Source organism: Myotis davidii, unplaced genomic scaffold, assembly GCF_000327345.1.
Source record: "Myotis davidii unplaced genomic scaffold, ASM32734v1 scaffold545, whole genome shotgun sequence".
Taxonomy (NCBI): domain Eukaryota; kingdom Metazoa; phylum Chordata; class Mammalia; order Chiroptera; family Vespertilionidae; genus Myotis; species Myotis davidii.
This window is the reverse complement of record NW_006296634.1, coordinates 1490804-1512792: the sequence shown is the minus strand read 5'-3', so window position 1 is coordinate 1512792 and position 21989 is coordinate 1490804. Positions and strand designations below refer to the sequence as shown.

At 43.7% G+C, this 21989-nt stretch overlaps 1 protein-coding gene across 3 annotated transcripts in view; it reads right to left on the bottom strand.

The window, feature by feature from the left end:
* The window catches only part of SIL1 (SIL1 nucleotide exchange factor), a 225143-nt gene that overhangs the window by 154028 nt on the left and 49126 nt on the right, over window positions 1–21989 (bottom strand). Inside the window, exons 1-3 of one of the 3 annotated variants that reach the window (XM_015569634.1) lie at window positions 9868–9988; window positions 6819–6931; window positions 880–1015 (exon numbers count right to left, since the gene is read on the bottom strand). In XM_015569634.1, coding sequence (XP_015425120.1) covers window positions 880–1015; window positions 6819–6931; window positions 9868–9946 — 328 coding nt within the window. In that variant the 5' untranslated portion in view covers window positions 9947–9988. Of the gene's footprint in view, window positions 1–879; window positions 1016–6818; window positions 6932–9867; window positions 9989–21989 lie in introns of those variants that run through there. The other 2 variants (XM_006772451.2, XM_015569635.1) reach the window with 2 other exon arrangements.

The following is a 21989-nucleotide window of genomic DNA, read 5'->3' as shown; positions in this document are numbered from 1 at the left end:
AGGTCCTATTATGTGAAGATGGAACAAGATTATACACATGAAGCACCTAACACAGTACCTGAATATGATAAACACAATTGCTCGCTACTTTCATTATTATTATTATCTTTTTTTTTAATCCTCACCTGAGGACATTTTCATTGATTTTTAGAGAGAGGGGAAGGGAAAGGGAGGGAGGGAGGGGAAGAGAGAGACAGAAACATTGATTGGCTGCCTTCTGCATGAGCCCTGACCAGGGCAGGGATCAAACCTACAACCTAGGTATGTGCCCTGATAGGGAATCAAAATCGTGACATTTCATTGTACGGAATGAGATCCAACCAACTGAGCCACACCAGCCAGGGCTTTCATTATTATTTTAAACCCTGGGCTGGACTCAAAAAAGGGTTAGAAAGTTGTTCTTTCTGAGGATGCCCCATTTAAAAACCAGGCCAGGATCAGCCCGTTTCTTGGCACAGGTTCCTTTCGCAAAAGAACACTCCTGCCCTGCACCAATGCTCAGGACTCTCCTGTGAACAATATTTCAGCAGCACTGAGCCGAGCAGAAGAGCCCAAAATAGCATTTGCAGAGCAAGGCACATGTCACTGCCTCTCCTGTGCTTCAGAAGTGCAAGGAAAGAACGTTTTCAATCACTTGCTCAGAAAGCTTGGCCACCCACCACCTGCCTTCCTTCCAGGGCACGTAGAGGCTGAAATCTCTGTGCTGCTGGAAAATGAAGGTCCCTGAGCCCTGCAGCAGCAGCCACCACTGCGATGGACCACACTGTTTCCCTCCAGCGGGCCAAAGAGTGGCTGCTCCTTCAAAGGAGCCCTGTGGGGACAAAGGACATATACAATTTGAATTAAGAGTGTTTCATGGGGGTAGGGCGGGCTTAGTACCTGGCCGAAGGGCCTGCCACTCAGGGCTTGGGTGAAACACCTCCAGGACTTCAGGGTCCAGCTCCTCCTCTGCTGTGGTTTCCTTTCTCTCTGTTTCTTTGGTGGTGCTCTTCTCTGGATTGGTCAGCGCAAACTCCTTCAGAGAAAAAAAACAGAGCATGACCAACCACAGGTAAGCACCAGGCAAGCAGGAAGAAAATGGCCTAGGATGGTACTCTCCCTCTATGCTCCTCCTCCCCTCTCCAGCCATGTTTGGACCTTTCACGAGGTTAGCCTCAGAACCAATATAAGTGAGACAATACGGTTAAATGAACAGAGTATGTGTTGTATGTATACGGCATTTTTGTACATGCATACAGAAAAAGTCCACAAAGTTCCATAATATCTCCAGGGGGTTAAGGAAACTTACTGGGAACAGAGGTTGGGAAAGAGACAATAAGCGCCTTTTTATTTTCTACCTGAGAAGCTACTATACACTGTTGGATGCTAAAAATTCGTATCTATGCCCTGGCTGGTTTGGCTCAGTGGATGGAGTGTCGGCCTGCAGACAGAAGGGTCCCGGATTTGATTCCGGTAAAGGGCACATGCCGTGGTTGCGGGCTCGATCCCCAGTGTGGGGCGTGCAGGAGGCAGCCGATCCATAATTCTCTCTCATCATTAATGTTTCCATCTCATTCTCCCTCTCCTTTCCTCTCTGAAATCAATAAAAATATATTTTTTAAAAAATTAAAATAAATAAAATTCATATCTATTACTCTTACAATTTAAATATATATATTTATAAAAAGGAAAAAAACACATATGAACAGGAGATAAGGCTCAAATGGCCACCCCAGATGTACAAAAGCTGGCAGCTGAGGCCCAATTGATTCCTAAGCAGCCTAGCATGGCACAGAAAGGACCTGGCAATTCCCTAGGATGCCTACAGGGCATAAATGATCACTTGGGACATTCCAACCCATGTGTAAGGGGTACAAGTGAGAAGCTGGTAGTCCAATTGGTCTGAGGGAGAAAGAAGCCCAGGTTGGAAATCTCTTCATAAAACCTGTTTCCTTCCACCCCTTGGAGAGCATGGAGGACTAATGAAATGGTGTCAATGGAGTACTTTGAGCTCAGGAGATAAAGATGCAAGATAAATACAAAGTATTATTCATTTTGCTCCTTCCCAGCCTTCCTGTTCCATTTTTAAACCTGTTCTTGCATAAAAGCTATAATGCCTCAGGAAATTGGAACCAGAGGGTTCAGAGCTCTGGGAAATTACATTTGGGAGGGCAAGGAGGAACCCACACTAGCACACAGGGATGTTATTTCAGCCCTCCCACCTCCCCCATGATCACTTTTCCTACACCTCCCAATTCTTCCACTAATAATAAGTATTTTTCATGGATTCCTCTTATGAACCCAAAACTGTGCTAGTTACTTTACATAGATTTCATTTTTTGTTTCCAACAATTCTAACCTTAAATTGGGAGGTAACAATGCATCTCTTTCAAGCAGTGCCCCAGCTCCAGATATGCATCCCCACCTGCCTGGGTCTCTCAGATCCCATCTTTAATTAGATGTCAGAGGAAAGGTTAAGATGTTAAGGTGGTGATGATAACAATGTAAAGCCTAAGGATTTCACATTTTAAGAAGAAATAAAGGCATGAAATTCAGATGGCAGGATTTTAGATCTTATTAAGAACTGGTAAGGAAACTACCTTGGGCAAGAAGAGGCTTTCAAAATACGTCATAAGTAAAGAGAGGCACTCACTATAACATAATAGTTAAGAACTCAAGCTCTGCATCAGATCACCTAAAGTTCAAATCCCAGTTTCTTGTAACATCAGGAAAGTTACTTAACTTTCTAAGCATCAGTTTCCACATTTGGGATGTGGAGATAATAACAACATTAGCTTGTACATCAGATGAAGTACTACCTTGTAAACCATTAGCCCTTTGTACACAGTAGCTGTTATTCTTATTACTTATAAAGGTAGTCATAGTTTCCCGGTTAGATGAGTCTGTGCTATGATATCCAACATAGACTACACCATATGGCATCATTTAGGCAGATCAGGTTTAGGTTGTGGTCACCTAGGCAGCCTGGCCCCACAAACCCCACCTACCCCTTCAACCTGAAGTTTGCACAAATCTGAGCTCAAAGAAAACTAGGAAGAGGACAGAAAATGTGCTTGTCATACTAAAGAGCAGATAGACTGGCATGTGGCACCCTGCATTCTGAGGGCATGGACATCAAGCTTCCAACAGCTGAGTTTCTGAGGACAGACTCTGTCAGCCTCTTTCACTACTATATCCTCCCTGCCTAGCAAAGGGCTTAGTTTATAATCACAGAACAAAGGAAGGAAGGAATGCCTCCTTCCCCTCTCACAAGCAGGTATGTCTTTTGGATGCCTTGGACTAAGACAAACCCAAATTAGCTGAGTCTGCTGGAAGCCAGGTCCTAGCCACACATTCCAGAAAAAGACCACCTTGTCCATTAAGTATCCAGAGCACTTTTGAGCCAGATGTTAAGCCACAGCTACTCGTATACACACACACACACACACACACACACACACACAGTCTATCATTATTTTACAGCATACCTCAGTTTTTAGTGGGGGTAATACAAAACTGATGCTCCCCTGTCTGATCACCAAATCTGGCTTTGGACTGTTTGCCCAAATCACATCTGGCAAGCACTGACAGAGGTTCAGTCATATGAATATACCATAAATTAGTCAGTTCAAGAAAGGAATTCCATAATAGGTTTTGAGGAATAGCAACATCATAGGGATAAGCTTGTAATGGTAACAGCAGCTACCATTTACTAAGCCCTTACTATATGCCCAGCACTGGGCTAAAGTGCCTTCTGTGCCTCACAACTCATCCAAGTTTCATCTGTGATGCACATACATTTATACCCATTTTACAGGTGAGTATGGATATGGGGCCTGTGAAAAATCACACTGCTGGGTAAAGCAGAACAGAGATTTAAGGTCAGGACTGCCTGGCTCCAAAGCCCAGGCATCATTTCTGACTCACTTCTGTGTCATGTGTCCTAATGGCTATACCCTGGATACTGAGGAAATGAAGTGAGGGCCATGAGATTAACTTAGCATGTCTATCAGCACAGCCCCCTTGCCAAGGGAGGGTTTTCATGGACCAAGTGAGAAACCACAGTCTCAAAGAAAAGAAAAAGCAAGACTAGCCTCTCTCTGCCTGGGCAGTGTCTTGAACAGGAGAGAAAGACCAAGAGGTGAGAGAAGCCAGACAGCCCTTGGTCAGCTCTGAAGTAAATCCCATGCTTTGGTGCCCTCTCAGCTGGCTTCTTAGGGGAGGCTCCCTTCCATGCTGAATCCTCAGCCCTCTCTTCTCCCTGACACCATCACTCCAAATACCAATTTCCTCTCAACTGACTGCAAGAAATCCCAGCTAAGGTGTTAGCTGACAACAGCTTACTATGTCACACTTCCTTGCGCTTGTATCTGTATAAGAAATTCTTAAATATCAAAGGCTTCAAGATCCAAGAGAATGAACGAATGTCTAATGGTAGGTTGATAGATGCTGTAATAGAGACAGACTGCCAGGGCAAGATTTTGGGACAGGAGTGTGTCTGACAGAGCCCTAAATTAAACCCTAGAAGCAGCTACCCCCTTACTGAAAATAACAGTTGACATTTACTGACCATCCATTGACCTGACTGTGCCAATTCCAAATGTTAGGTACTTTATATATAATCACATTTGATCTACACTAAAATCGTAAGAGGGACATACCAACCCTCTTAAGATAAGGAAACAAAGCTCAGAAACGGTCAAAGTGCCAAAAGGACGTTACCAAGGTCTGTGTTCCTTCCACTGGGTTCCACTACCTCCCTCATTACTCACCACCTTTTTGAAGGCGCCTCTTATTCAGATAAATGCAACCATATCACTTCAGCATCTACACAGACCTAAGATATGGCACCTCAGGTGCCACAGCAAGAGCCAGGAAGGGAGGCTGACTCCAGATCATGCCATGATACACACAGCCAACTTTTCCTGGGTGGCCATTAACCTTCACAAATGCCCTCTGGGAGGACAATTCCAGGTCTCCAGGAGCAGTTGTTGAACTCTGAAAAAAGGATCCTGACCATCCCCACTTCCCCCACTAACCACTTTCACTGTTGTGAAGGTGGCTGGCTGTATAATTTGGATTTTAAATGCCCCAGCAGGGTAGCAATTTTTATGGTATGAGAGAAAAGATGCTTCAACTCCTACTTGTGCTTAGCACATGATGAAAGATGATGACAAATTGATATAGCTTAGGAACAGACATAAGGATAAAAACAGCTTCTGGTGATGAAAGTCAGTATTAACATTTTTCTGAAACTAGAGTCAATAGAACTAATATATATAGGCCAGAATAATTATGGCTTTGAAAGCTTATCTATTTGGTTGGACTCTTATCCAAAAGGGACTTATTAACACACAGTCCTTAAGTAAATTCATCAGCATGCTTTTGTTAATTGTCCATCTGCTAAAGCTCACAATGGGGAGCACCTGGATCCTTGTGAGATGCAGGTTTGGGGTAGAGGGAATAGCCCTAATCTCCTGAGATACTTTGGTGCTTTTCTGGGTCAGGTCAAAGACAGCCCCAACCCTCATGCTGTGGCCAGTCCCACCATCAGGGGCCAATGGAATCTCATTCTCATTTTTCTTGAAGAAGAGATCAAAACCCCAGTATCAACAAGATTAGTCAGAGGACATTAAAAGTTCAAAAAGATTCAAGACTCCTAACTGTACGTTGTCTCCTGCTCCTCAGAGTGGGGAGAAATGCAGAGAGAAAAATGACTTCAAAGAGAAGGTGGAAGCTTGTCACGAGTCAGAGGTGAACTTCAGCTGAGCTGAACTGTTATTAAATTCATCTCATTTGTCATTTGCACTTCAAGCCCTCCTGCTCCAAAGCTTCCAGCACTTTAGCCACCATTTAGTGGGAGCCCCCGGGGTTAGGGAAGATGGCCAGCAGTGGATGAAGCTGACAATCAAGGCTTCCCAAGGGAGGGGAAAAAGAGGACACTGGGAGATGGTCAAGGGCAGGCTGTTACTGAGGCAGGCCGGGGGAAATGGAGCCAGAAGCCTGCTCAAGCTCAGGACCTTCTTGGGCATTCTGCTCCAGCCTGTGGCAATAACAGAAACCCTAAGCAATGGGGTCTATGTTACTAAAGGGAGGCTGGGAAAGAGGATACAGAGTTACAGACAGACTTGAGAAAGCACAGGAAGAGAGAAGTAGAGGAAGAACCATTCTTACATGGTGCTCAGCATACAATCAGCCAGCTTTTGAGAGAATCTTGACCTTCCCAGCTCTGCCACAAACTGGTTGTATGATTTTGGCCAAGTTATTTAAAATCTCTGAATCTTAGTCTCCTCCTTCTCAAAATGAGGATAATAATTGTAGTTGTCTATTTCATAGTATTATTGGGGAGGGGTAAATGAAAATAGACATAAAGCACTTAATGGCAATGCCTAGTACATGGTAAGCTTCTTATTATTAAAACTAGAGGCCTGCTGCATGAAATTCGTGCAAGGGGCTCGGCCCCCACCACCACAGCGGCTGCCTCAGCCCCCTCCACCACCTCAGCCGCCTCTGCCTCGGCCCCCACCACCGCAGCTTCGTCCAGAAGGTCGTCCGGAAGGACATTTGGAAGGATGTCCAGCCTAATTAGCATATTACGCTTTTATTACTATAGATTATTATCATCACCACCATATGTTCCCCAAAGGGAAATTATATCATGAACTTTAAACAGAGGTCAGGGGATTCAGGGATAGAGGGAAAGAAATCAGACTCCATGACTCAGCGCGGGCCACATTCATATAAGAAACATAAAAGCTCACCCCACTTCCATAGCAGCCCTGGTGGCATAGAGGCTTTTTTGGACCCAAAAAAGATCCCTCTTGTGATAAGGTACTTACTTGGTTCTGATGACTGAAGCAGAAGGTGAAGCAGGAGGCTATCAGTAGTCCAAGCAGCATGCCCAGAGGAGCCATCCTAGATAGGGGCAGGCCCTGAAGAGGCATAAAGAGACCTGATGAATATGAACACAGAAAACAGAAGATCAATAGGAAGCTGGTGCCTAATTCCCTGATGCCTAATCCCCCAGCACTGTGATTCCCATGATGTCACTTGTTCAATGAATGTCATGTCAGACATTTCCCACATAGAGGTATTATAGGTCTTCTACCACAGGAATAGATCTATGTGAATGAAGCCTCCATCTCTGGTAAGGAGTCCAGGCACCCAAGGGGAGACATGCCTTTGTTGGAACTAAGCCACCAGAACTCTTACATGAGCTGTAATAGCCCTGGTCCCTTCCTTCCTCATTATCAACTTATCAGGTTGTACTGGGTGGTACTGGCTATGATAAGGAGAAAAGGAAACTAATCCTTGATTGGTATGTGGACAGACATGGGCCCAAATCTGCATAAGCCTTTATAACCATTGACTTCTAAACCATACCTGCAGTTATACCTGAAGACAGATGCCATCAGCATCCCTAAACCAACATAGTTCAATATTCTCAAGCTACAAAGCCTTTCACATCACTTTTCAAACAGCCAGGCAAATAAAAGTACAGACCCTAATAGCTGTTAAAATTAAAAAGATATCCCATGTTCATGGATTGGAGAGTTAAGGTTACAATACTACCAAAACAATATGGAGATCCAATGCAATCCCTATCAAAATTCCAATGATTTTTTTTTTACAGAAGTGAAGAAAACTATCCTAAAATATATGTGGAATTTCACAGCAGCCAAAAAATCTTAGGGGGGAAAAAAGTTGGAGGACTCACACTTCCTAATTTCAAAACTTACTACAAAGCTATAGTAATGAAAACAGTATGGTATACTGCATGAGGACAGAAATATGAACCAATAGGATACAATTCAGAGCCCAGAAATAACCACATATATGGTCAATTATTTTCATCAAGGTTGCCAAGAACATTCAATACAGAAAGAACAGACTCTTAAACAAACTGTCCTGGGACAATTGGATATCCACATGCAAAATAATTAACTGGGCAGCCCTGGTCTGTGTGGCTCAGCTGGATGGGCATTGTCCCATGCACTGAAAGGTAGCTGGTTTGATTCCCAATCAGGGAGCATGCCAGGATTATAGGCTCGATCCCTGGTACGAGGCATGCAGGAGGCAGCCAATTGATATGGCTCTCACATCCATGTTTCTCTACCTCCCTCCCTCTCCCCTCTTCCCTCTCTAAAAATCAATTTTAAAAATCTTTAAAAAGAAAAAAAAAATGAAGTGGACCCTTCCTTTACACCATATACAAAAAAGTAACTCAATATGTGTTAATAGCCCTGTGGCCCAGTTGGTTGGGCATCATCCCATGCACCAAATGATACTGGTTCATTTCCTGGTCAGGGCACATAACTGGGTTGCGGGCTCGATCCCAGGCTCAATCCCTGCTTGGGGATGTGCAGGAGACAGCCAATCAATGTTCTGCTCTCACATCGATGTATGTCTCTCTCTCTCTCTCTAAAAATCAATAAAAAAATCTTTAAAAAGTAACTCAAAATGGATCAAAGACCTAAATTTAAGAAGAAAACATAGAGGAAATCATAATAACCTTAGATTTTGGCAGTTTCTTAAATATTACACCAAAATCATAGGTGATAAAAGAAAAAATAGATAAATTCCATCAAAATTAAAATACTTTTGTGTATCAAAGGACAATATCAAGGGAATGAAAAGACAACTCACAAAATGGGAGAAAATATTTGCAAATCACATATCTGATCGAAGTTTAATACCCAGAATATATGAACAGCTCAAGAAAAAAGACAAGCAACCCAAATTAAAATGGGCAAAGCATTTTCTCCAAAAAAGATACACAAATGCCAACAGGGATATGAAAAGATTATCAACATCATTAATCACTGAGGAAATACAAATCAAAGCCACAAAATTCGATAACATTTTTAATCCACTAAAATTAAACAACAATAAAAAAATAAAGCAATAAATGTTAGCAAGGATGTAGAGAAACTGAAACTCTCATACATAGCTGGTGGAAATACAAAATGGTACAGCTGCTATAGGACACAATTTGGCAGTTTCCCAAAAATCTAAGCATAGAATTACCGTATGATCCAGTAATTCCAGCCGTAGGTATATATTCTACACAAAAGATATGAAAACAGTGACTCAAACATATACTTCCATGTGAATGTTAACAGTATCATTCACAACAGCTAAAAGGTGGAAATAGATAAGAGAAAGATGTCTTCCGCAGAGTGAGGGAATGACTCAGCATAGGAAACCAGGATGGCTGCCCAGACCCTTCTAAAAAGTTTGTTGCCCTAGCCAGCTTGTTTCAGTGGATAGAGCGTCTGCCTGCGGACTGAAGGGTTGCAGGTTTGATTTCGGTCAAGGGCATATGCCTGGGTAGCGGGCTTGATCCTCAGTAGAGGGTGTGCAGGAGGCAGCTGATCAATGATTCTCTCTCATCACTGATGTTTCTCTCTCTCTCTGAAATCAATAAAAATATATTTTAAAAAAATATCCTATCCCTAAGTAAAAAACAATAAAACTTTAAAAAATAAATAAAAATAGGTTTTTATGTTTTTGTGTTGATCACTCAGACCCAATACACCTCATTAGGCAATTTACTCAATAGAGGCTTAATTATGGGAAAACATTTCTTAGGAGTATGATGTTTACCTTTTCTCTTTCCTGTTCTTACCACACTTTTCCATGTTCCACCTCAATAAATTGGTCCTGTGACATAATTGGACAAAAGCCCTGCCTGTATGCACTCTCAGAAGTTATTACCCACTTGCCCAGCCCACCCTTTCACCCCTTTTCAGGGGCAGACGGAATATTTCCCTAAGGACATCTGGAGCCATGAAAGAAAACAGCCCTGCTGGACCAGCACTAAGCTAAAAAAGCACAGCCAAATGGAAAAGCAAAGGCTTGGGTGCTATAAATAGCTGCTACACTCACCCAGCAGCAAAAGCCTTTGCTTTCTGCCAGCTTCTCCCCTCCTTTTTTGTCGACAAAATGGATCGGCTGAGTGCCACATGAGCTTCCCTCAGCAACCTGGCTCCCTGGGGCACCAATCACACTGAAAGACAGGGAATGAGTTCACAGCATGGCACTAGGTCTGGACAGGTGCCTGGCCATGCCTTGGTGTGAGGAGGGTGGGGGACCAGGCTGGATGAGGATGAACAAGGGAACGAGGCTTCCACATCAGGAGTGAGAAAGTTGGAAAGAGAGATGGCTGTGGGGAAAAGGGGAATAAAAAAAAAATGAAAGTGGGGACTCACAACATTATGAGGACAACATACAATAAGAGAAAACAAAGAATATCCCAAAGTCACAGATTTCCTGTGCCCTACATGAAGAAGTCAAGGGCAAAGAAGAAAAATTAACAGGAGCAGGAGGCCCAGAAGGGACAAAGGAAAAAGAGACGGGGGGGGGGGGGGGGTGGGCAAATGATTCACAAACAGCAGCTTCCTCACTCCTAGAGCCGTAAGGGGAGTGGGGGAAGAGAGAAATGGCAGCTTCTACAGGGCTCCCAGCTCCTCCATCCCTCCCCCGCGCGCGCGCACACACACACACACACACACACACACACACACACACACGTGTACACCCTCAGAAGCATTTTCTGCCAATACTAAGAATGAGAGATCAACTGCAAATGGATCCTTCATTTCCACCTGACCAATGAATGCACTGCCTCCATATATTTTTTCCATGAAACAGGGAGAGAGAATATGGAGGTTCGGTAGGTGCATGGGAGAAGCGAGGCTAGGAGAAAAGTGTGACACAATTTCCCAAGCTTTGCAGGGGGGCAGCAGAGGGTACGTAGGCATGGGTAATGGTGTCCTCTATCCTCTTAAGACCTGCCCTGCATCCATGTCACCTGGTCTCCTCCGTATTCAGGATATAGCAGGTGGAGAGTAAATATTGCTTTTCCTGGGCTTTATGCTGGGGGTGGGGGAAAGAGGAAAATGGGAAGTGGCACACAGGTATGTGCTTCCAGGATGGTCCATCTCCTCAAGCAGAGACCTGGACAGCAACACCAACAAAAGCCTAAGATCCTGACAAAAACAAAGCCAAAGTCATGGCATCCCACTGAGGCATAATTTGGCACACAACCTGAGGTTAGTGCCCTCCCCAAACCACTTACCACCCACTAGCCCTGGTTCACCTAATCATCTGCCCCTGCACACCGGCAGAACAAACCCTCCCATCTGTCATCCTTGGCTCTCAACTGAGGACAGACCTACACCTTTACATTTATGTCCTTCTTCTGACTTAAAACACTATCATTCAGTACAAGGGAACATATTTCAATGTTCCATCGGTAACTCTTTCCTTAAATATTCTTGGGCTTTGGGACAAAAGAGATAATAGGGTACTTGAGCTGACCATTTTCCTCTCAAAACTGGCCATTTGTAAGCTGTACCTCCACTTAAATTGAGGCTGGATGTTCTCAGCCATCTGAATTGCCAGTTTACTGCAGCCAGAGCAGATGATAGGGACATGGGTGGGAGGCAGCCCATGGACTGGCTAGCCCTTACCTCCCTTGGTGCCTCATGTCCTCCACTCAATTCAGACAGGACTGAGGGAGGGGACTGGGCCCTATGTAAATAAGACATCTTCCCATAACTTTTGTCTTCTCTCAAGGCAGGAAAGGATGTAGGAAGCCAACAAAGGGAGGAAGACTGGCACTGCTGGCAGGCCCCATGGACAGTGGCTGCTCTCCAGTCTCAGGACTGGAATACAGGGAGAACATGCAAAGGTCACAAGTATCCTCAGCAGGCAGAGCAACCTCAGCAGCCTGCCTAGGAGCACCTGGAACTCCATCTTATAAAATGTACACATTCTTAACCTACAATGTATGTCCATGTATTTGTTTCCCCAATTCTTTGGGGAAAAGTAAAAGAGCAAGAATTCCTACATTCATCTTATAAGGAGAAAATTAAAGCAAAGAGATAAAACCATTAGGCAGAAAGTGTAGTACCTGGATTTAAAATCAGACAGACCTAAGGCCAATTCTTGGCTCTGCCAATCCCTAACTATGTGACCTTGGATACCACTTCACTAGGCCTCAGTTTCTTCATCTGTAAAATGGATACATAAGAGCTCTTAATTCAAATAATGTTGGGGAGAATTAAATAAAACAATGCATGGAAAGTTCTTGGTACAATACCTGACACCTAGTTATCACACCTCATTAGAGCAGAGATGACGACTTTCCCTGGACCCAAAGGCAGTCAGGCCCAGGCCAGACACCGTGGAACCACTCTTCAAAGCTCCTGCCTCCTGCAGAATCTACACACCCTCTAGCTGGCTCCACACCTCAAACTTTAGGACCAAAGCCTTTGTTGGGTATCTACTCCAGGAGGAAAAGGAAACAAATGTTAGAGAAAGATACCCTGATCCCAGCCACAGTTAAAAACGGAGACCCAAGCCAGTTTTCGCCTGAGCCCCATGGCAGACCCAGCCCACTCAGTGCTTTTCACAGCATACTAATGTCCAGAGATCCTCACAATTATATTGTAATGCCAGCTGCAGGAACAGCTGTAAAACAATCTTCTGCTTTACAAACTGAAAGTTAGAGGATGAGCTCTTCCCACACACACACACACACACATTTATTGCTATTTATGGGCTGCACAAACTCATATAAACATACATACACACAGTCACCTCTACACAAACAGAAACTCACTGCCTAATTTGAGCAGGCAAATATGAAGCTGAAGAAACAATGGAAAGAGGACACTGAAAGGACAGTCCTGACAACAGAGAACAATGTGCAATGGCTAAAAAAAAAAAGAAAGGATTTTTAAAGAATAATTTTAAAGAGAAATAAATTTGGAATAGTCAGACAAACAGGCTTCTCCCATCCTCCCCCCAAGATGTAAACTAAACAAAAAGTCAGTAAGTAGACAGCAATTAAAAGAGCCTTTGAACAGCAAAAGAATGTGGCTTCTAACTTGTCCAACCCCCACCTGGCCAGAAGGTTGGACTTGGACCATCCTTAAGCCACTGACCACTTATGTAATGGGAACAGTATCTGCCCCAAATATTAAAGTCAAGACTCAGACCAAGCACATGGGGACAGCTCTCAACAAATCCAAGGTACCTAAGAGGGAAAGTGTGCAGCGCCAGCACAGCCAAGGATTCGGTGAGCCTGAGGCGGGTTGAAGGATTAAAGACAAAGAGAAATATAGCTGGGGCTCAGTGTATCTCCTGTGCCTGGATGAGGCCACAGAGAAGGATCCAGCCAGCAAGCTGAGGCTTTATTTTATAGTCAGAGAAAAATAAGGTAGAGGTCAACATAGTTACAATGTTCTTGTGAGTTTCACTTGTTTTGGCAGTGCTTGCTGCATCTCCCACAGCCCATTAGCTACCCAGGAAGGATCTAGGGGGCAGCCATAAGATCAAGCTTAATTATGCTAAGAGGGCTCCGCCCCCTAAGCTGGACTTGTTTGTGGCTCTGCCACAGGTCAATCTGAGGCTTAACTCTAGAGCCACTCCCTATAGCAGTGGTTCTCAACCTTCTGGCCCTTTAAATGCAGTTCCTTATGTTGTGACCAAACCATAAAATTATTTTCGTTACTACTTCATAACTGTAATGTTGCTACTATTATGAATCGTAATGTAAATATCTGATATTCAGGATGGTCTTAGGCGACCCCTGTGAAAGGGTCATTCAACCGCAAAAGGGGTCGCGACCCACAGGTTGAGAACTGCTGCCCTATAGAAAAGTAATTAGAGGAGGTTGTTGGAGGATAGAAAGTTCACAACTAACCCAAGCCTCTGCCTGACCAGAGAGCTACAAAGCCAAAATCCACTTCTGCAGCCTGCAAGGGAGAGCCCAAGAAGGGCCTTTCCAGTGGCAACACAGGAACAAGTACGATTCCACATGGAAGAGAGCACATGGAACCAAAAAGGTCTCCACGGGCCCAACTACAACTGGAGTCCTAGAAGGAGCGCAACACGGGATGGACTGACATAGGAATGTAGCATTCCTGGTCCCTCCTCAGTACTCTACACTCCAAAAAGTAGGGGATGTAACCAATCTTATCCCTATCCCAGTAGGGAAGAGGACAGATCTTCAAGAACATAGCTAAGCATATTAGCAAAAATTGCAATCTCAGAGATAAAAGACAGTGGTTCCATCTAAAAGAAATCAAGTGACAAACAGTGACTAAATAAAAGGGAGTCCAGACTAGCCCTTTCCAGATCTGTCCTACTCAGTCACCGCTCTCAAAGAATCTGAATGCTGGAACAAAGCTTAAAACTCATTCTTCAATTGGACTGCTAATGATCCAGAAGACACAGCAAGCACTCAAAATCTATCTATATAAAAAATGACCAGAGTTCAATGCCTTTAGGCACATAGCTTGTCAGTGGATCCAGGAAGGCCCTGGCAACTGCATACCTATTAAAGACAAAAAGGTAGTGAGAGTTAGTGCAGCACAAGAATTTTGGTGTCATCAAAACAGAGGTAATAACTGAGGCAACAAGCATAAAATCCCTGTCTCAGGGAGAAACTTTAGAGAGAAACAATGCGCTAAGAAATGTCTTCAAGGCAGGGCTTCAGGTTAGAAAAATTAAAAGGAGCAACAAGGAACAACAAGAATAGTGAAGAATTAAACAGGTCAAGAGAGGAGAAAATCAAGTTATGGGCAACAATGTCAAGAGATCAGTTATGTTAGAGCGAGGATGAAAAAATCCCCTGGATTTGGCAATGAAGCTGCCAGGAGACCTTCAAAAGAGGGTACAAGTTGGCATTGGTGGTATAGTAGTGAGCACAGCTGCCTTCCAAAAGAGGATACACATGTGAAGAAACAGAGACACATGAGTAGAACACTTTGAAATGTCGAGTGGGTCCACTGAAGTTTGGAGATGTGGAGCCACTTCTCTAAATCCATTTTCCCCCCAACATTTCACTAGTCATAAAAATAACAGAGAAAAAAAGTGACTCCAGTGGTCCTACAGAGGTATTCTCTGATGCCATATAATAAGTTCCTAAGATGGTGTGGAGCTACCTCTCAACACACGAATCCTTGGACAGTGGTGGGCACATTCACACCAGCAGAGAGAGGGGCAGGGAAGCAAACTCTACAAGAGCAAACTCCCATTAGACAAAACTCCACCTTCTCTAAGCTTTCACCCATGCCTCAGACTGCTCAGAAGCTTTAGTCCTTATATTTGTTAGAGCTGTTCTAATCATAATTGTAACACCTGCAGTGAGGGATGGAGAGAAATACCCGTGACACCTAGTCCCCTAGTATTCAAATGCAGTATCTGGGCAGCCCAGAGGAAAATAAATTATGTCATATAATAACATAGTCAACATTTACAGAGCACTTTCTATGCAAAGTTCTAAACCAGCGGTTCTCAACCTGTGGGTCGCGACCCTTTCACAGGGGTCACCTAAGACCATCGGAAAACACATATATAATTACATATTGTTTTTGTGATTAATCACTCTGCTTTAATTATGTTCAATTTGTAACAATGAAATTGGGGGTCACCACAACTTGAGGAACTGTATTAAAGGGTTGCGGCATTAGGAAGGTTGAGAACCACTGTACCCATTTGCTCCTCCCAACCATCCTCTGATGGGGATCTAATATGCTGCTCATGTTGCCCACGAGGGAACTGAAATTCAGAGGGGTTAAGTAACTTGACCAAGTTTACACAACCAGAGAATAGTAGGGTCAGGATTCAAAACCAGTTTGGCCCCAACACTCATGTTCTTTCTACAGACCATGCTGCCATTCCGTGGTCTATGAAACCAGCCACAGAAACTGGACTCATTCTATTTCTTCTGCAACAATGAGAATAAAAAGGCATACATTTCGTATCAGGAGAGACATTTTTAAATGAGCCTACCAGGACCTTCTTGTAGAGAGACCCACCTCTCTCCAAGTTTCTGCACATCACACACATTCACACGTGTGCACATGCATACACACATATTTTGATTATTGAATGCCCTTGGCTCAGCCCTGACCACAGCAGAGGCACACACATTCAAGCGGAAGAATGCCCATAACTCAAATTGCATCGAGGTCACTGGCAGCCTGTATGGCTTGACCTCTTCACCTTCCATCATTCAGGTTTCCCAGCTGTACAGAAAGCAAAAGCATCCTTGCTCCCCCTCACAGAGCCCAGCACCATGCACTCCCCTCATATATACCTAACTGTTTGGAAAGAACTCATCAGGAAGGAAAAGAGAACTATATGGGGTAAAAGTTGGCCCAGAACCCCCTGGCAATGGGCAAGGAGACACTTGATTGATGGTGTTGCTGTTATATCAATCAGGGCAAAGCAGATGCACAGTCCTTAGTTCATCCTCGCTTGATGTCTGTGTCAGTGGCCAGAGGTGTTTCATGCCTGAGGTAAATAAATAAATAAGTTGGCCAAGACAATATCCAAGCTCATTTCCAACTAGTCTATAATCCTGATATGCCATTATTCCCCATCCAGAAAATATATAGGACAAGATTATTTTTACATGGCAGATAAAGAAAATGGAGCCCAAAAGGCGAATGGGGCTTACCTAAGCTCACCTGTAACTAACCAGGTAAATTACAGAAATACCCCAGACCTGGCCAATGTACTTTCCAGTAGGCCCTAGATTGCAAGTTCCTAGTAGATTGTGGGAAAGGAGATCAATTCCTTATACTTGTTTCCTGGCCATGACTGAGGTCCTGAGAGTGATAGGACTGTGTCTGATGATATCAACAAATGCTACCAGAAGCTCCTCTCTACTCCACCTCCACTCCAGTGTAATGAAAATGTGGGCTCTGGATTTCGACCCAGGTCTCCCCAAGTAGTTATGGGACTTTGTGCTAGGGGCTTAACCTCCCCAAGATTCAATTCCTTCATCTGAAAAGACACTTGACAGTAACTATATCGTAAGATGGTTGTCAGTATTGAGATGATTTGAAGCATACAGCACAGTGCCTGACACAAAGTGAGGACTCAAGAAGCTTGTATCAACTATTGTTAGAGCATATTCTAAGCCAGTGGTTCTCAACCTTCCTAATGCCACTACCCTTTAATACAGTTTCATGTTGTGGTGACCCCCAACCATAAAATTATTTTTGTTGCTACTTCATAACTGTAATTTTGCTACTGTTATAAATTGTCATGTAAATATCTGATATGCAGGATGTATTTTCATTGTTACAAATTGAACATCATTAAAGCATAGTGATTAATCACAAAAACAATATGTAATTATATATGTGTTTTCCAATGGTCTTAGGTGACCCCTGTGAAAGGGTCGTTCGACCCCCAAAGGGGTCACGACCCACAGGTTGAGAACTGCTGTTCTAAGCAAAGGTCAAGATAAACAAATGCAGTGAAAGTTTCACCCTCATCAAAAGTTGTCTTCTTGCCCTGACCGGTTTGGCTCAGTGGATAGAGCATCAGCCTGTGGACTCAAGGGTCCCAGGTTTGATTCCAGTCAAGGGCATGTACCTTGGTTGCAGGCACATCCCCAATAGGGAGTGTGCAGGAGGCAGCTGATCGATGTTTCTCTCTCATCGATGTTTCTAACTCTCTATCCTTCTCCCTTCCTCTCTGTAAAAAATCAATAAAATATATTTTTTAAAAAGTTGTCTTCTGCTCTAATAAGCCTCTCCTCAGAACCCAGTTTTCCTGAGCCACAGGTCTGCCTACCCACCTGAACTATACTCTAGGTGGCTACAGAGTCATTTCCATTGAAACCTCTGATACTGGCTGACTTCACTGCATCAGTGCCCACTGAAGAACAGCCACTTCAGACTGAGAACAGCCACTTTAGAGCCCAGCTTCCTGGTGATTCGGGCCTGTCTCCAAATTCTGCTGCTGCTCTCCTACTTCTATGGTGGAGGAGGGAGGGCAGGAGCAGCTGAGACAGACCTAGACTGCTTAGACTACACTAGACAGGGTCAGCTGTCATCCAGAGCCTTCTCCTTCCCTCTCCTTTTAAAATAGTAACTAGATCACCTGATGTCGACACAACGGGCTTTCTCTATAGCCTGCTTCCAAATACCAGGGACTTTCACACATTTATCCACACAACCCATCAGAGTTCATCAGTCCTTACCCCTGCTGTCTTCATGCTTATAGAGAAGGTCAAGGCCCCTTAGTAGGACTATGATAGGCAAGTTATGACTTCCAGTCCACAGCATCGAATGGACTATCTGCAAATCAATATGCACACCAATCCTTATTCTACTAGTCACCCTGGCACTTTGGATTACAAGTATTCAGCAATCACACCCTAGAAACAGGTACCTCACAAAGATATTTTAGCATCAGCCTCAGTCCCCTAACCACACTGGGCATCATACTATGAAATGGAATACAGAAAAGATACCATCACTGCCTCAGGTGATGTCCTGTTCGCAACCAGTAGATAGCATGGCTTTTCACATTTGAATCTCAGACAGTACAATGTTAAAAACAAAAGCCCTCTTAAGGACTATGCCATGAAAAAATGGATACTGTCCTACAAGTTGAGACACAAATTATGACTTTGAAATGATGAGATGAGCAACAATTAGGGTGCTCCTTAAACTAACTGAGGAACCTCAAGGAAATAGCATTTACTTACAGAAACAGCAGCTGCATGGGTCACCAAGCCCAGAACTCACTACCACCACGTTGGCATTGGCTATGTCTTCCAGGTAAGTCAGTAACTGAAACATCGTATTTTATTTTTAACATGCCTGAGAATCCAAGACTATTTATAATCTCAGGTTCTTAAAAACTTAAAAGGTAGATGAATTTTTTTAATGTACACATTTATATAGGTGGGCAGAAGCACAAAAATCAGATATCTCTCAACACAGCTCAGGGAGCCTTAACTCATGGCTTTCACAATCCCACCTAACACCCAGAGAAAATCCGGGAGCCTTCTCTGAGAGATGGTGGGAGTTTGAGTAGGTAGCTAAGAAATAAAGAAACCTAAACTCAGCACTTGGCAGGACAATTAAGCAGCAGAGAATTTTAAATGCATTGTTTCTGACTCTAAATATGTCTACATTTATTACCAATTTGGGATCAGAAACCACATTTAGTTTTGCCATGACCACACACTAAAAATATTAAGCAGAGTATTATTGCCTAGGAAACGGCAGTGTTCCCTGATGCAGCAGTCCCATTTCAGAGCTGATTCTGCATGGTCCCAGGGCTCCTCATCCTGGGCTTCATTGAAAGCCCAGTTATAAGCAGAACTGCCACTGTCGTGCCAAGGCCTCCCTTGCTTTTAAAAAGGCAGCGATAGGAGCCAGGGCTAGAACTACACAACCTCTTCATCCTCTCCAAGGCTGTATTAGGTGGTCAGTAAAGTTCCATTTCACAGGCCTGTAATAATTAGAACCCTCCTGACTAGGAGCTCCACAAGGGCAGGGACAATTGTTCACCTAACCCACTGCTGTTATCTTCATTGCTCAGCACTAGTGCCTAGGCAATAAATATCTGTTGACTGAATAAAATCAACAATCTAAAAAAGGGTTATCTGAAAGAGCACAATGGAAAATAATGTCATTAAAATAGGTGAAAATATAGACTGATGATATATGAAAACAGGTACATAAAATGTCTGTGAACAGAAGCACACATATATGAATTATTACTTTGAAAAAACGTGTGTGTGGCCACCTCTATGATCAAGTAAGAAATTAGAATTATGGAAAGCTGAGCTCAATGGAGTCTTTCTTCCTGAAATGCTAGGTATATAAGAAAATACTTAAATATTATTCTCAATATAGAACCAGCTCCCTTGTCTGCTGACTTGATTTGGCCCCTGGGATGGCTCAAGGCCTTGTTCTTATTCAGCAACCCCCAAGAACAGAGCATCCACCCAGTAACCAAAGGAAAGAGAGAGCACAAAGGAAAAACTGCAGGTTTAAAGACCAACTTATCAACTTGGCCCTTTTGCCAGCGCAGCTTCCAGTCTGCATCAACTGTTTGACTGGCTGCCTAGACAAGTGGCCAAGATGGAGCTATAGAGACAAAAAAAGGTATGGACAAGAACAGATCCAGAGACAAATGGTAAGGGGGGTGTGGTTAGAGAGCAACCAAAGGACTCGTATGCATGCATATTAGCATAACCAATGGACACAGACACTGGGGTGGTGGGGGCTTGCCCTTGGGGGTGGGAATGGATGGGGGGATCAATTGGGGTAAAAGAAGATATATGTAAAACTTTAGACAATAAAAGAAGGAGGAGGAGGAGATAAAGAGGAGGAGGAAGATATACCTGAGAAAATGCAAAAAAAAAAAAAAAAAAAAGGTATGGAAAAGTTGACCTGGCACAGCTTCAAGGCCAGAGTTTCGAATAGGTACCCTCATGCCACATACCCCAGGGCCTACTAGCCATAACAGGGCCTGTTAAGAAGGGTAGCAGTATACTAAGATACATGCCCTTGACTAGGAATCAAACCTGCAACCCTTCAATGCACAAGCCAACATTCTAACCACTGAGCAACACCAGTCAGGGCTACAATTTATTTTTTTTAAGTTTTGTTGTTGTTTTAAAGCACACATACACCCATCTGGTATCTGTTCTTCTTAAGAGTGGTATATCATGAGACATGCAAGGATGTATACAAGATGGATACAACAGCAGGTAGGGTCAAGGGGCTCTGCAAGATGCCACCAACCAAATCCCAGCCTGCCAGGAGTCATCAGCCCGCAACTGACAGGGGTATAGCTCAGCCAACAGCAACATTGACACTGGAGCCTACCAAGGGACTCTGAGTTCCGGTGAGTGAGCTTGTGATGGGGATGCCAGTGGGACCCCAGGAAGTCTCTCCTGCCATGGTAGGATCCATGGGGATGACTTGCCAGCTAGCCTTCTCACAGCACCAGATTTGCTAAAAGGGGATGACATGCCAGCTACCCACACGTTTGGCCAAGGATCAGTAAGCATCTGGAGCCCACATTATAGGCAGCAGATGCTCTGAACTCAATCCCACTGGGTCATGAGTAAGACTATCATTTTAAGAGTATCAAGGGTGTGAGAGATGCCAAAAGGCCCTCCCCCTGCCTCACCTTTACAGCAGAGGCCCAAGTTCTTCCTAGTTTCCTTATGAAACTACCACCTCACCTCTCGGTTGAGCTTACTTTTTTGTCTCTGTAACTCATCACCTTCCCTACCCCTTCTTCTATTTAGCCTAAAGGGCCTGCCCTGCCACAAAGTAGGAGGCAATTCTTCCCAATCATTCCATCCTGACTCTCACGGCTCAGGGATTCCACTTGTGGCAGCTCTCTTTAAAACAGTCACTGCAGCCCCTGGTTATGCCAACACAGAAAACACTGTAGAAGAAGCTTGGTTAATATTATACACTTTTACCCTGAAAGGCAACTATTCCAATAAACAACTAGGCACAAGCCCTCACTTCAGAGAATCCAGATGTTTGGGTTGTAGCTCATGAAAACGTGGAGAACATCCAGAAAAACAGAAGAGCACTATACCCATGCAAACACACTGCTCACTTACTACCTGCAGTTTCACACCCACACCAAAGCCATTTCAACCCCAGATGAGCTGTTAGCAACCACACCAATCCAGAAAAATATTTTTTCAAAGACCCATATAGGAGAGTTACCAAAAGACCAAAAATCTGTACACTATGAAAAGATGAAGAAATCCTTACTGCCTACTAAAGAACATATATCCAGTTGACACCACCTCAAACCAGCAGATTATTTCTCTTTCAACACATATTTATTGAGACTTGCTGCATCCCAGACATGTGCCAAGAGCTAGGGATACAAAGACTAAGTAAATAGGGATCCTGTCCTCCAAGAGCTTCCAGATGGGCAATGAAGATAGATGAGTAAATTAGTAATTACACAGTAAGGAAATAAGCACTGTAACTACTACCAGGTTAAAAGAGCCTGAGAGATTGGGAGAAAAAAACCACATAGTCATATCAATTGATGCGGAAAAAGCATTTGACAAAATCCAACACCCTTTCTTGATAAAAACTCTCAGGAAGATAGGAATTGAGGGATCATACCTCAACATAATAAAAGCCATATATGACAAACCCACAGCCAACATCATAATCAATGGGCAAAAACTAAAACCA